This window comes from Meriones unguiculatus, chromosome 1, assembly GCF_030254825.1.
Source record: "Meriones unguiculatus strain TT.TT164.6M chromosome 1, Bangor_MerUng_6.1, whole genome shotgun sequence".
NCBI classification, from domain to species: Eukaryota; Metazoa; Chordata; class Mammalia; order Rodentia; family Muridae; genus Meriones; species Meriones unguiculatus.
In genome coordinates, this window is record NC_083349.1 from 94,771,737 (window position 1) to 94,784,917 (window position 13,181).

Genomic DNA, 13,181 nt, shown 5'->3' on the forward strand with positions numbered 1-13,181 from the left:
AGAGAACACTAGATGATGAAGCACAGTGCAACATGAGAAATTAGTTTTATATTGAAAGGGGAAAAACAACACTCTATGAATGATAATCATCTCTGAGTTGTTTCCCTTAGCTATAGATATTCAAACTGAAATCTTTTCAAGCCATATTTTTACCCTAAAATTAACAAGCAGACAACATTAATACTGAAGACTCATTCCACAGACCCCGGCATCTGGGTCATCTGTGAACCAGGCTGAGTACGGTGACTTTAGTCTTTCCCCCTAAAAGATGAGATATAGGAAAACTTAAACAAAATGATGTTTCCGTGGATTTTATTAGGACACTTTCCTGCCTGGCAGGAAACAAAGATTTAAGACTTCTATGAAAAGAGACACATGTACCAGTATCTGTCCCAAAAGAAGGTGAACTCAAGTTTAAAACAGCACCTGTAGGGCTGGAGAGATGGCTCAGCTGTTAAGAGCACTAGCTGGTCTTTCAGGGGTCCTGAGTTCAACTTCTAGCACCCACACGGTGGCTCACAACCATCTACAACTGTAATCTCCTCGGAACATATGACCTCTCCTGGTGTACAGACAGATGTGTGTGCAGATAAAACACCCACACACAGTTTAAACGTGAACAAGCCTTGTTGAAACGTCCCTTAACGGCATGTGGCACATAGGCATGTGGGCTGATCTGCTTTGTCAACCTGACACAAACTGTGCCTGAGAAGAGGGAATCTCAAGTGAGGAATTGCTTCCATCAGACTGGCCTATGCGCATGTCTGTGGGGGCATTTTCTTGCTTGTTGATCGGTGTAGGGCCTAAACAAACTGTGGGCACTGCCACCCACAGGTAGCAGTGGACATGGAAGAAAAGTAGCTGAACATGAGCCTGAAGGCTCGCCAGTAAGCAGCACTCTTCCACGGTTCCTGCCCCTGCTCCTGCTTGAATTCCTGCCCGGACTTCCCTCAGTGATGGACTGTGATCCAGACTCATGAGCCAAATAAACCCTTCCCCACACCCATTGCTTTAGTCATGGAATTCATCATAGCATTAGAAAGGAAATTAACACAATATTATACCAGACAACAATGTCTAAATCCAAGTTCCTAGGAATCAGAGACATATTTATACACATATATATGTGTATATATATATATGTGTGTGTGTGTTTATACAATTCCAGTAACAAAAAAATAGAACTATTAATAGAATGTGAATATACTGAACTCAATTCTAGCCCAAAGGATAATTTTGTAACATGTAATTAGAAATTCCCAAGCAGGTGCATTCTTTCAAGTATATTAAAACCACATTTTACTATCAGTAGAGAGTTTTCTTCTATACTTACTTTTAAATTATTTTTTGTTTGTTTGGTTTTACTGAGTTGGGGTTTTGCTGTGTAGCTCAGGGTGGCCTTAAGCTTGTGGTCCCCCTGCCTCAGTGCTGGGATTACAGACTTGTGGCACCACACCAGGCTTAAAATTATATTCTTTAACAGAAAGTAGATCAAAATGCTATTAAATTCCTTTAGTAAGACAAACAAGTTATAGCTTTCTCTCCAGAATGAATGAACTCTGAATTCGCCAAACATGCAATATTCTCATATTCCATTAGTGCTCACAAATCAATGTGGGTTTTTTGTCCCATATTTGGTGAAAGAATATGTCAACTATAGCTTCAAGTACTTCATAAAAAGTTAAACTACATTCATTATTTCTAAAATGGTTGCTCCATCCCCTAGGAGTAATGAGATTACTTAATGCATATGAAACAGGGATCCAATCACAGAGAGGAACAAAAGCTCTGGGAAACGCTTACTTTGTCTGCTAGAAGCTCTCGGATCTTGCTTGCTTGAACTCGGAATTTCATGAGCTGAGCCTCCAGAGCTATGCAGCGCTCCTTCCAATCTATAGGTCCTTCTGGCTCAGAGGGATCTGCCATATTTCTTCTAAAAAAGAAAGAAAGAAAACAGTCAAACAACACACACCGAAACACTGAAGATACTGTAAGAAATGTCTCAATGTACAGTTGAGTGTCATCACATACAAGCTTTAAATTCTAAGATAATGCCAGCACTTGCTACAGTTTGTAGAACTATATGACAGACCAGAAGCCAAGGCTGGAAGCCACAGTGCAGTGCTTAATTTTCTGTCTCAGTTTACCCATGCTGAAAGAAAAAGGGATGCCGACAATCACAAGCTTCACAGGCAAGCTGTGAGGAACAAACGAAACAATGCCGCTTCCAATAGAACTTCCACTACATGACAGCCCAAGCAGACACATAAAAATAAATGATCTGTGCTTAAGATAGCTTTCACTACAATACTGAAATCATCATTCCATAATTTAGAAACAAAGGAATACAAAAGAATTGTTCTACAAAGGCAGCAATTCTTGTTACAATCTGTCCTAACCATTGCAAACATTTTAGACACTCCTACATCCTGGCCACAAACTGCAGAAATATCACTGAAGAGTTGGAGAAAATTCTCTCACTTTTATGGAATCCCGCCCCTACTGATTTCTGTTTTTGTTTTTGTTTTAAATTTTAGCTTTGTGAATGACATTTTATTAACATTTACTATTAATGTTTCATCTGGGTATCACAAACTTCTTCATTCCATTGTGCCTTAACCTTTCTATTAGCTTTAGAGGGGATATGTGGAAAGAAAACACAGATAAAATATTTAAAAATAAAAAGCTGTAAGAAAATAGACATTAATTGCTAACCCATTCAAACAGCTATGCAGAAAAGTATTGTTCTATCTCAAGCAATATAATCTATTTCATGGTGGATAAGTTTTCCTCTAAGGTTAGAATAACTTGTTTATGTGCCAGTGTAAAAGGCATTTGCCTTGATTTGCTGAGATTTGAACTCTGTGCAAGGTAGACAGGTGCATTGACAATAACTTACATACCAAACCTACAGTTTTAAAAATAGCATAAACAGTACATAAATATTTTTCAACAAATGAAACTAAATCAAGGCGGTGTGTCATACGAATAGACTAAAGGACAAAAAAAATTACATGATAGTTTCAACAACACAGAAAAAAGTTAGACAAAATCCAACATCTCTTTGTAAGAAAATCATTCAACATCCTAGCAATAAAAAGGAAATTCTTCATCCTGGGAAGGGCCTTTTCGAAAAGCCCGCAGCTGACAACATAGACACTCATCAGTGAATGCAAACTTCCCTGTGAAATCAACAAAAGACAAAGATGCCTGTTCTCACTACTTCCACTCTACCTTACACTAGAGATGAAGCTAAGGCAAGAATGAAATAAAAAGTTTCTAGATTTTAAGGGGAAGTAAAACTATGCGCAGAGGATATGATCGCGTACACAGAAAATTCTAAGAAAACACACACACACACAGGCACAAAAACCTATTAGAATTACTGAGTAAGGTTTCAGGGAATGACATCAATCATGCAAAGATCAAGTTCTATACACTAGCAAAGAAAAAAACCCAAATTAATAAAATATTCCACACATCATCAAGGAAAGACATCATGTCTAAAGAAAAGAAGAAATGGCATGGTCATGAACTGCAACCCATGCAGATGACAAGACTTGTAAATGGCTGGGCAGGGCAATAGCTGAATCTTCCAACTGATTTTTTTTTTTTTTTTTTTTTGGCAGAAATTGTCATGTTGATCCTAAAATTCACCTAGAAATTTTAGGGACCAAGGATAGCCAAAACAATCGTGAAGAGCTTAAGGAGTCACATATTCAAACTTCAGAATTTGCTACAAAGCTACAGTGCCATGACAGATTAAGTGAAGAGAGACATCAGCAGAATAAAGTTTGCTCCAGAAATACAACCTCATGTTTACAATCAATTTGTTTTTGACAAGAGTACCAAGACCGTTCAACATGGAAGCTGATAGTATTTTCAACAAATGATGCAGTACAACTGCAGAAGAGTGAATGTAGTCCCTTCCCACATTCCAGGTGCACAAATTAGCATAAGATGTATCAAAGGCTGAAGTGTAACCAGAGCTCTAAAAAAATCAGAAAATAGATAAATGAAACCTTATCAAAATGTAATAATCGTGCATCTCTAAGGACACTATGAAGAGCTTGTAAAAATAACCTACAAAAGGGTAAAGGGTAAAAACTATTTGAAAGTCAGGTATCTGGTAAGAGATGTATCCAGGATATGGAACTGATTCAAACGACTCAATCAATAAAAAAGGACAACCTTCCAGGCTTGGTGGCACACGCCTTCGATCTCAACACTAAGGAAGCAGAGGCAAGTGGATCTCTTTAAGTTCAAGGCCAACCTGTTCTACATAGTGAATTCCAAGACAGCCAGCCAGAACTACATAGTGAGACGCTATCTTGAAAACAAAACAAAGAACAATCTAATTTGAAGAGTAGGCAAAACTGGGGCTGGGGAGACGGCTTACTTGGCAAAGTGCTTGCCATGCAACATGAGAACCAGATTTGACCCTGAAGTGAAAAAAAAAAAAAAAAGCCTCCATCAAACTGTCTGTAGGCAAGTCTGTAGAGCATTTTCTGGGCTAATGATTGATGTGGGTGGACCCAGGCCACAGGAGTGGGGCAGGGTTTCCCCTGGGCCCGTGGTCCTGAGCTGTATAAGAAACCAGGTGTAGCAAGCCATGGAGAGCACGCCAGTAAAAAAAATTCTTCAAAAAAAAAAAAAAAAAAAAAAGAATTCTTCAGTGGCCTCTGCTCCAGTGCTGCCTTACTTTTCTGCCCTGACTTCCCTCCATGACGGAATGTGTGACCTGAGAGTCGTGAGCTGAAACAAACCCTTTGCTCAAGTGGCTTTTGGTCATAGTGTTTTATCACAGAAACCCTAACTAAGACAGAAACTGCAACCAGGGCATGTTGCTATGACCAACTTTGCCATGTTTTTGTTTGATTTGTATTCTTCTCCCATATATTACATCCCAACTGGTTTCCCCTCCCTCCCCTACTTCTCCCAATCCCTTCCCTTGCCTCCCCAGATCTGCACCTCCTCCTCCGTTTCCCTTCAGAGAAGAGCAGGCCTCCCAGGGATCTCAGCCAAACGTGGCATAACAATTTACAATAAGACTAGACAAATACCGTCATATCAAGGCTGTACAAGGCCACCCATTAGGAGGAAAAGGGTCCCAAAAGCAGCCGAAAGAGTCACAGACCTGTCACACACACTCCCACCGTTAGGAGTCCCACAAGAACACCACGCTACATAACGTCGATGCAGAGGACCTAGCACAGACCCATACAGGCTCCCTGATTGTCGCTTCAGTCTCTGTGAGCCCCTATGAAACCTGCTTAGTTGATACTGTGGGCTGTGTTCTTGACCTCTCTGGCTCCTACAAACCTCCTGACCCCTCTTCTGGGGGGCTCCTGGAGCGCGGCCTAATGTTTGGCTGTGGGTCTCTGCATCTGCTCCCAGGCTATGTTGTTTTTAAGGAGGACTGTGCAAGGAGTTTGTAACTTTGGGCTGGAAAAGCCACTGAGTGCTCAGAGCTCAGTGAGCTGTTCCTGGGAGCATGGAAGATAAGAATGTTAAAAGTGGTAAAGACAATAAAGGCCTGGCTCGTAAGTTCCAGAAGGAAGCTTGAGAGTACCTTAACAACTTTATTGGGGTCCTTTAATACTTTGGATTAAGAATCTGGACAGCTGGAGCTGAAGAATCAGCTGTGATTAAGAAGAGACCAGAACCATCGAAGTGAACAACCTTTGCTTTACTTGGACAATCAATGCTGGTTAACTGGAGCTGAAAAATTACCAGTGATTAAGAGACCAGCATCACTGAGGTAAAAATTTCTGGGACTATTTCCTCAGGGTGAGCACACAGAAGCTGTGATCCAGAGAAGGCCAAGGCTGCATCTCATGCTGGCAGACAAACTTGGTAACACATAAAGAGTCACCCACATGGTACTGGTTTTGAAGGCATTGATGAAGGGGTCATGGAGAGCAGCTGTGCCCTGGCTGGCACTGCTGAAGGTAGAGGCTCAGTTGCAGTAGAAGTCCCGAGATGGAAGTGTTCACAGAGACAAGTCGAGGCTTGGCACCACGTGGCAGGGTCGGAGTCCCTGCAGAGCCCAGGCTGTTGGTGAAGTCGCAGTCCAGCTGCGTCAGAATACTGATGATGCCAGTACTAAGAGGCAGCCACCTGGGAGCAGCAGCATCTATGGAGCGAAAGGGAAGTGGCCTCCACCCACGAGACATGCTCCGTGTGCTGTGACTAGCACAGAGCTCCTGAAGCCCTGTGGTGAGTGCCACACCCCCGACTCTGACTTTATTCTGTGTGAATTGAATGTGACTGTGTTCTAATTCTTCCGTCTTAGACTAAGAAAGTACATAACATGTTTTTTTTCTTTAATTTTATTTTACAAGTACCCACACTTAAAAAACTTTGAATTTTTTTGAGAGACTTCAACTATTTTAAAGTGACTTTGGAATTTTAAGTGTTAATTTAAAAAAAAGACTACGGGACTTTCAAAATTTGGAATGATTTTTATTGTCATTTTAATATTAACATGACATCTTGGGACAAAAGGGAAGAAAAGGTTATGGTTTAATAGTGATATGTTTTGTGTCAAATTGACAAGGCCTCAATTGTTTTGGCTGGTTTCAGCTTTTGGGTTTTGTCAAGTTGACACAACTAGTTATCTACAAAGAGGAACTTCAACTGAGACACACATCTCCATTCAGACTGCCTGTAGGCAAGTCTGTAGGGCTTTTTTTCTTTTTTCTTTTTTTTTTTTTTTTTTTTGTGGTTGATGTAGGCAAGAGAGGAAAGGTTATGGCTTAATGATGATGTGTTTTCTTGTCAGGTTGACAAAAAACAAAACCTGTGCCTGACCAGCCCACAGGGAGCTGTACCACCCCCGGGCAGTCCATGAATTGTTTAAGAGAGCAGCGTGAGGAGGAAGCCAGCAAGCAGCTTCCTGCATGGTCTCCGCTTTAGTTCCTGCTCCCAGGTTCCTGCCCTGCTTGAGTTCCTGTCCTGACTTATTTTCATAATGGACTATAAACTGAAAGCTCTAATAAACCCTTTCTTCCCCAAGTTGTGTTTGGTCATAGTATTTATCACAGCAATAGAAAGCTAACTAGTACAAATACACACACACACACAATTAGAACAGACACTTCTCAAAGGAAATCTATAAATGGGCTAAAAAAACACACAAAAAGTTCCAGCATCATTAACCACAAGAGGAGAGTCAAAGAGTAAGTGAAAAATCAAAATCATGATGACATTCCACTTCACCCCAAACTGGCTCAATATAATGAAACGGAAAAGAACATGGACTAACAAGGATTGATGAGACTGTGCAGAAATTAGAACTCTTGCATATCACTGATGCTGCGAAACTGTCATAACTGCTCTGAAAATAGTCAAACAGTTCCTCGGATGTTTAAAGTTATCCTATGGTCCATAACTCCAGGTCACACATTGAATTAAATGTCCAGAACAGACAAGTCCAAAAAGACAGAAAACAGGTCAATAGTTACCAAGGCAATGAGGAGATGGCGATTGAAACGGAATATGAATAGGCCTACGGCAGTGTTTCTCAGCCTTCCTAAAGCTGTGACCCTTTTTATACAGTTCTTCATGCTGTGGTAACCCCAACCATAAAATTATTTTCATTGCTACTTCATAACCACAGTTTTGATACCGTGACGAATCATAATCTAAACACCTGTGTTTTCCGATGGTCTTAGGTGACCCCCGTTAAAGGGTCCTTAAGGGGTCGCAGCCCACAGGTTGAGAAGCACTGGCCTAGAGTTTCTTAGAGGGATGAAGAAAAGTCTCTGGCACTAGACATTGATGACTGCACAAGTTTGCAAATATATCCAAAGCCCCTAAGCTAAGCTAGACACTTTGAAAGTGTCAACGTTCTGGTTTGCGAATTGCATCTCAGTTAAAAAGTACATGCACAAATAGAGGAAAGGGTGGGCACATACTAGGGCCACATTTTCAGACTTAATCGTTCACGATGCGCGTTAACCCTGACAGGAATCTCACCACTGATTCAAATACTAGAGAAGTAACTGCTAACTTCAACTATGAGGAGTGTAGTACGTATCTCCTACCTAGAGCTTTGCTAAGAAAATTCAAAGTTAAACACATCTTTCTTTCTTTAGCTGTGGTAATTAGACATTTTTATGATGAAGTAGAAAAGCTCTAAGATTATCAAACATGCCTTTGACATCTTCGGCCCCCAATAATTAAGCCATAATAAAAGAAATTCAAAACTTCAGCTTGGTTTGGTGATGGTCCAAGGCCTAGACATGTGATTTCTCTGTGCCACTCGGCAGTTCTGTAAGTAGGCAGAAGACAACTGTAACACAGGAAAGCACCAGCTTCAGTGGTTAGAATGCAAATTCGGAACAGCTCCTTCGTCCGTGGCGGCAGAACTGTATGGCTTTGGGGGCTGCAATCCATTTCTAAAATTGTTCTTTTAAGTTTTGCACTCTAAGGGGATCTGCCGTCTCTGCAGGGGGTGGACAGGAAAAAAACTGAGGTTTCCCAGAGACCTCCAGTGACTTTGGCAATATTTACTGACACAAAATAAACTGTTTACAGTTGTGCAGTGAACACTCTTTTCTCTGAATCTCTGACTTCCTGTTTCTTTTCCAAATCCTAAAAAGGGGGTGGGGGAGGTTTAAAAAGAAGAAAGGAGGGAGAGAGGGGGAAAGGGAGGGAGGGAGGAAGGACGGATATTACCTATGCTCACGGTGATGAAATCTGGATAAACCCCTAAACTCTTCATTTTTTCTAGGAACATTTTGGGTTGTGAGTTGTCCTATTTTTTCCCCCCTAGTGCAGAAAAGATGCCTTTCTTAACTGGACTGAAACATGCCTTGTTTAAAGAACCTTACCACCTCCTAGACCCACTCGGGCCACGCCTGCCCTTCGGCACTTCCCAGAACAGCCTGCTCCTTGCTTCCCTCCACACTGCTCCGGGACACACACACAGCCCTGAGGTCCAGGCTTGCAAAGACTGGAACTTTTACAAAGAAGCCAGTGACCTGCAGGTAGCCCGGCAAGAGGAGAGTTTTTGCAACGCCAAACGTCTCAACTTCTCAGGGAGCAAAAAAGCCTCAACTTCTCGGGGGGGAGAGGGGGGCAGCTTCATCTCGGGGTGTGTCACCTTAGGGCGCTCTGGCGTTGGGCAGTCGGGCAAGCGGAGAGTTAAAAATGAAAAGCTGGAGAACTTCGGTCCCGGGGTCCCTTCACTGTACGGCTCTCCAGAAGCGCAGGCCGAACTGCAGCATCGCGGACGGAACCCACGGCGTGCGGGGACGCGGGGCTGCCCCGCAGAGCGCCCGCCCGATGACCCCCAGCGATGCCGCAAGCCCGGACCCCGCTTTTCTAACAAAACGTCACAGGAGCCCAGGGTACATAGTGACGCCCCCGGCCAGCTCCTGCGGACGACTCAGGACCCAGGCCGAGCCGGGCGCGCGGCATCCCGCGCTGCGCCCCCGTCCCGTTCCCCCCCGCCCCGCCGCCCCCTTCCTCGCCGGCGACCCGGGACGGCGTGGACTCCGGGGTGAGGGTCCCCGGGGGCTCGGTTCCCGACCGCAGGGTCCCCGTGGCCGCCGGACCCCACCATCTGCCCACCTGCCTACCTCCGCGGCGGCGCCCGCTGTGCCGGCCTCGCCTGCCACCCGGCTCCGCCGGCTTCCCCGGCTCTCAGCCCGCGTCGGCGGCTCACAGAGCCCGCAGCGGCCGGGACAGTGCCGCCTTCTCCGGGATTGGCGGCCGAAGTAGCTAATCGGAGGCCGCTGCCGACCACCGGGCGTCACGGGAGGAGGTGTTTATAACTTTGGCTCCTCCCGGTGCCAAGAGGTGTTCCCAACTGCCTTCCCACACCTAGACTTCACGGCCTGTTGTAGAGTTTAGTCACCTCTTTTCCATTCCCTTTGCCTTGACAGGACCTGTGTACCTCTTGCATAGTCTCTAGGCCTGAACTCTCTCTGCTTGCCAACCCTTCATCTTTCTACCTGGGACTAGAGTAAAGCGTGTAGTTTGCCAAAGGCCTGTCTTGTCTTCCTGATGCTTAACTAGCCAAGAAGAGATTCCTCGTACAGCCTGCAAAGCCTCCCTCCTGCTTGTGCAAGTTTAGTTTTCACAGCTGCTCTTCACACCTCCGGTGACTGTGGTCCACGTCCCCAGCCTGAGGAACCCAGCTGGGAAGGTTGACATGCTGTTTCCTGCCCGGCCGTTTAATGTTCTATTCCCTCAGCCCAGCCCAGCCTCCTTCTGAAGGCTCCTGCCGACCCGCTTAGCGGAAGCCTCTGCTCCTGTTTTTGCCCTCAGAATGTCCAGCTTTTTGCCGCTCTTGGCATGCACACATTTTCCTGACCTTCCACTGTTGCAAACATCAGCCAGAGAGCATTTGAAAGCGAAGATAGATCTATGCTGTTCTTTTTTGCCTGCTCCTCAGAATATCACACAAAGCATGTTGCATGAACACATGAGTGATAAATCTGGTTGGATTGGACATCCCAAGCTGGGGCCTGGAGAGGCCAGTGTTGGGAGAGAAGCAAGAGGGAGAGGAGGGGAGGGAAGGAGAGGAGAGGCCTGGAGGGGAGGGACGGATTCTGGATGTCAGAGGTGATCCTTCCCCAGGTCACAAAACTAGGTCAGACAAATTACTCTCTTTGATATGCAGTTAACTAATAGAAAGGGTCAGAAGGCTTTTCCCACTTCCATCTTTTTACAAAAGGAAAGCCAGCCTTATTTGGAAAAAAACAATCACTAAAATGATAAAGATTTGCAAAGTTCCTCAGAGAGAAAGCAATAAGTGAAAACAAGTAAGACCGTCAGGCGTCCATATTTCTTCCAGATGAGCACTAACTCTGGACTGGATCCCAGACAACCCCCACACAACAAATTCCTTCTGCCTTCTGTGGGAGCTGATGATGCATATCATATGAAAAATTGTCTCCAAACAGCCTTGGCCAACAAGCAGGCTGGACTGAGCTTATTTTACAGAGCACGCGGGAGTTAAATAAACAGTTAAAGCAACTTGCATAATTTAACATAGCAAGTCAGTAGAGACCAGCAAGAGAAAGACAGAGGATGCCAAAATAGAATCACTTCCGTTTGTGAGTCAGAAATACTAAATAGGCTGAGTGGGCTGAGTGAATAAATTCACTCATAAGAAGCAGCTCTCTAAACATGACTGCTATCCTTGTTAAGGCTCAGTCACCTTTTTCTAGAAACATGACAAGCTGAATTTGTTTGGCTATGACAGAGAAAAAAAAAGTACAATAGCATCCTGTTTCTGGCTGTGTAAAACAAAACAGAAACAAACAAACCCCAAACCCCACCTGATATAATGGAATATTATTCAACACTAAAAAAAAAAAAAAGTAATCTCAGCACTTGGGAGCTTGAGCAAGAGGGATCAAGATCATTATCAGCTTACATAGTGAATCTGAGACCAGCCTGGGCTACAGGAGACTGAAGAGACAGAGTGATGGGGGAAAGAAAGCAAGCTACTTGTTGAATAAGCCTTTGAAAATACACTAAATGACAAGAGCCAATCACAAACTATGCAATATTGCGCAATGCCATCAGTATGGGGTGCTCAGAATGGGCGAGTCCACAGAGATGGGAAGTGGATTGGTGGTGACCCTGGGCTGAGAAGGATCTCAACCTGTGATGGCGACCCCACTGGGGGTTGGATGATCTTCACAGGAATCACCTAAGACCACTGGAAAGTACAGATATTTACACTGCGATTCATAACAGTAGCTAAATTACAGTTTATGAAGTAGCAGCAAAATGATTTAATGGTGGGGGGGGTCATCCCAACACGAGGAGCTATATTAAAAGTCTCAGCCTGAGGAAGGTTGAGAGCCACTGCTCTAGCAGAATGGAGGTTTTTGGACGGGGGAGGTAATGGAAGTATTTTGGAAAGTGTGATAACTCCACATCTCAGACTGCACTAAAAACCATGAGCATATATCATTTAAATGGGTGAGTTGTGAGTCCTCTGAGTTACAACTCAAAGGTATGTCTAGGGGGACAGATGGCTTACTAGTAAAGTGCCTGCCACAGATTTGGGTCCCTAGCAGGCACACCCAAGCTGGGCAGGGTGGTGCTTATCTATAACCCAAGCTCTGGGGACACTGAGGCACATTCTTACCGCTCAGTGGCCACCCAGCCGAGTCAGTGAGCTCCAGGTTCACTGAACCTGTCTCAAAAGATAAAGCAGAAAGCAAGGAAGATACCTGATGTTGCCATCTGGCCCCCAAGCACACATGTATGCATTTTCACATGCACCCATAGGTGCATAACACACCACACCACACACACCACCACCACCACCAAACACTACTGTAAGAAAAACTTGACTTTTACGTTTGGTATTCTATAGGAAGCAGAAGACAGAAAATCCTCAGTCAGCCCTATCTTATTCATTTCTTTGCCCCAGTCTTTATATGCTGTTTTCTGTGGCCACTGTACCCACTGTTACACTATAAAGGACATAAGAGCAGAAACACTGGGTCTCATCTTAGTGTGTGCCCAGCGCGAGTCACAGTGCCTGGCACACAGCAGATGCACCACAAATATTTATTGAATGATGGACAAAGATGGCAAGGGATGGGTTTTATTGGCTACTCGAGCTATTCCAGGCTCTGTGTTGTTATGAGGAATACAAAGGTTAGCAAGACAGTCAGTCCGGATCCTCTGTCTTCATGGAGTTTCATGCTAGGAAGAAAGATGAGCATTCACCAAACCCCTACACCGTCAGGTGCAGTGAAGGAAATGCCCATGGTACTGTGCGGCTGAGTAATGAGTACATGTTCCATGCTCAGAAGTCAAGAGCCCTTTTCTAAGTGATTTTTGAGATGAGATCTGAGAAAATTAACCAGGAACAATCAAGGGGATGATAGGAACATGATTGTGGGTAGGGAGAGCAACAGGTACCAGGTTTTGTGGTGAGGAAGAGACTACTGTATCAGGGGAGCTGAATGGAATCAAGAACACAGTAAGAGAAGGAGGATAACAAGAGGAGGCTGGAAGGAGAGGGAGCCAGTCTCATAAGAGGTGGTGAAGAAAGGGCTTCTCACACTGTAACAGCATCTAGGTTAAAATGTAGATTCAGGTTCAATGGTCTGGGGTGGGAACCAACAAGCCCTTGGGATGCACATTGTATAGAAATGTCCTAACTACATTACAGCTATACCACTGCCTCTGCAACTGTGGGC

The 13,181-nt window shown here is 44.3% G+C and overlaps 1 protein-coding gene across 2 annotated transcripts in view; it reads right to left on the reverse strand.

Moving 5' to 3' along the window:
• The window catches only part of Plekhh2 (pleckstrin homology, MyTH4 and FERM domain containing H2), a 95,572-nt gene extending 85,435 nt beyond the window's left edge, over window positions 1-10,137 (reverse strand). For both annotated transcript variants that reach the window (XR_009584408.1, XM_021652835.2), the window contains exons 1-2: window positions 9,588-10,137; window positions 1,804-1,933 (exon numbers count right to left, since the gene is read on the reverse strand). Coding sequence is in view for 1 of the 2 variants with exons in the window: in XM_021652835.2 (XP_021508510.1) it covers window positions 1,804-1,926 (123 nt within the window). In the remaining variant the exon portion in view is untranslated. The remainder of the gene's footprint in view (window positions 1-1,803; window positions 1,934-9,587) is intronic.
• Window positions 10,138-13,181: the final 3,044 nt, after the last annotated feature.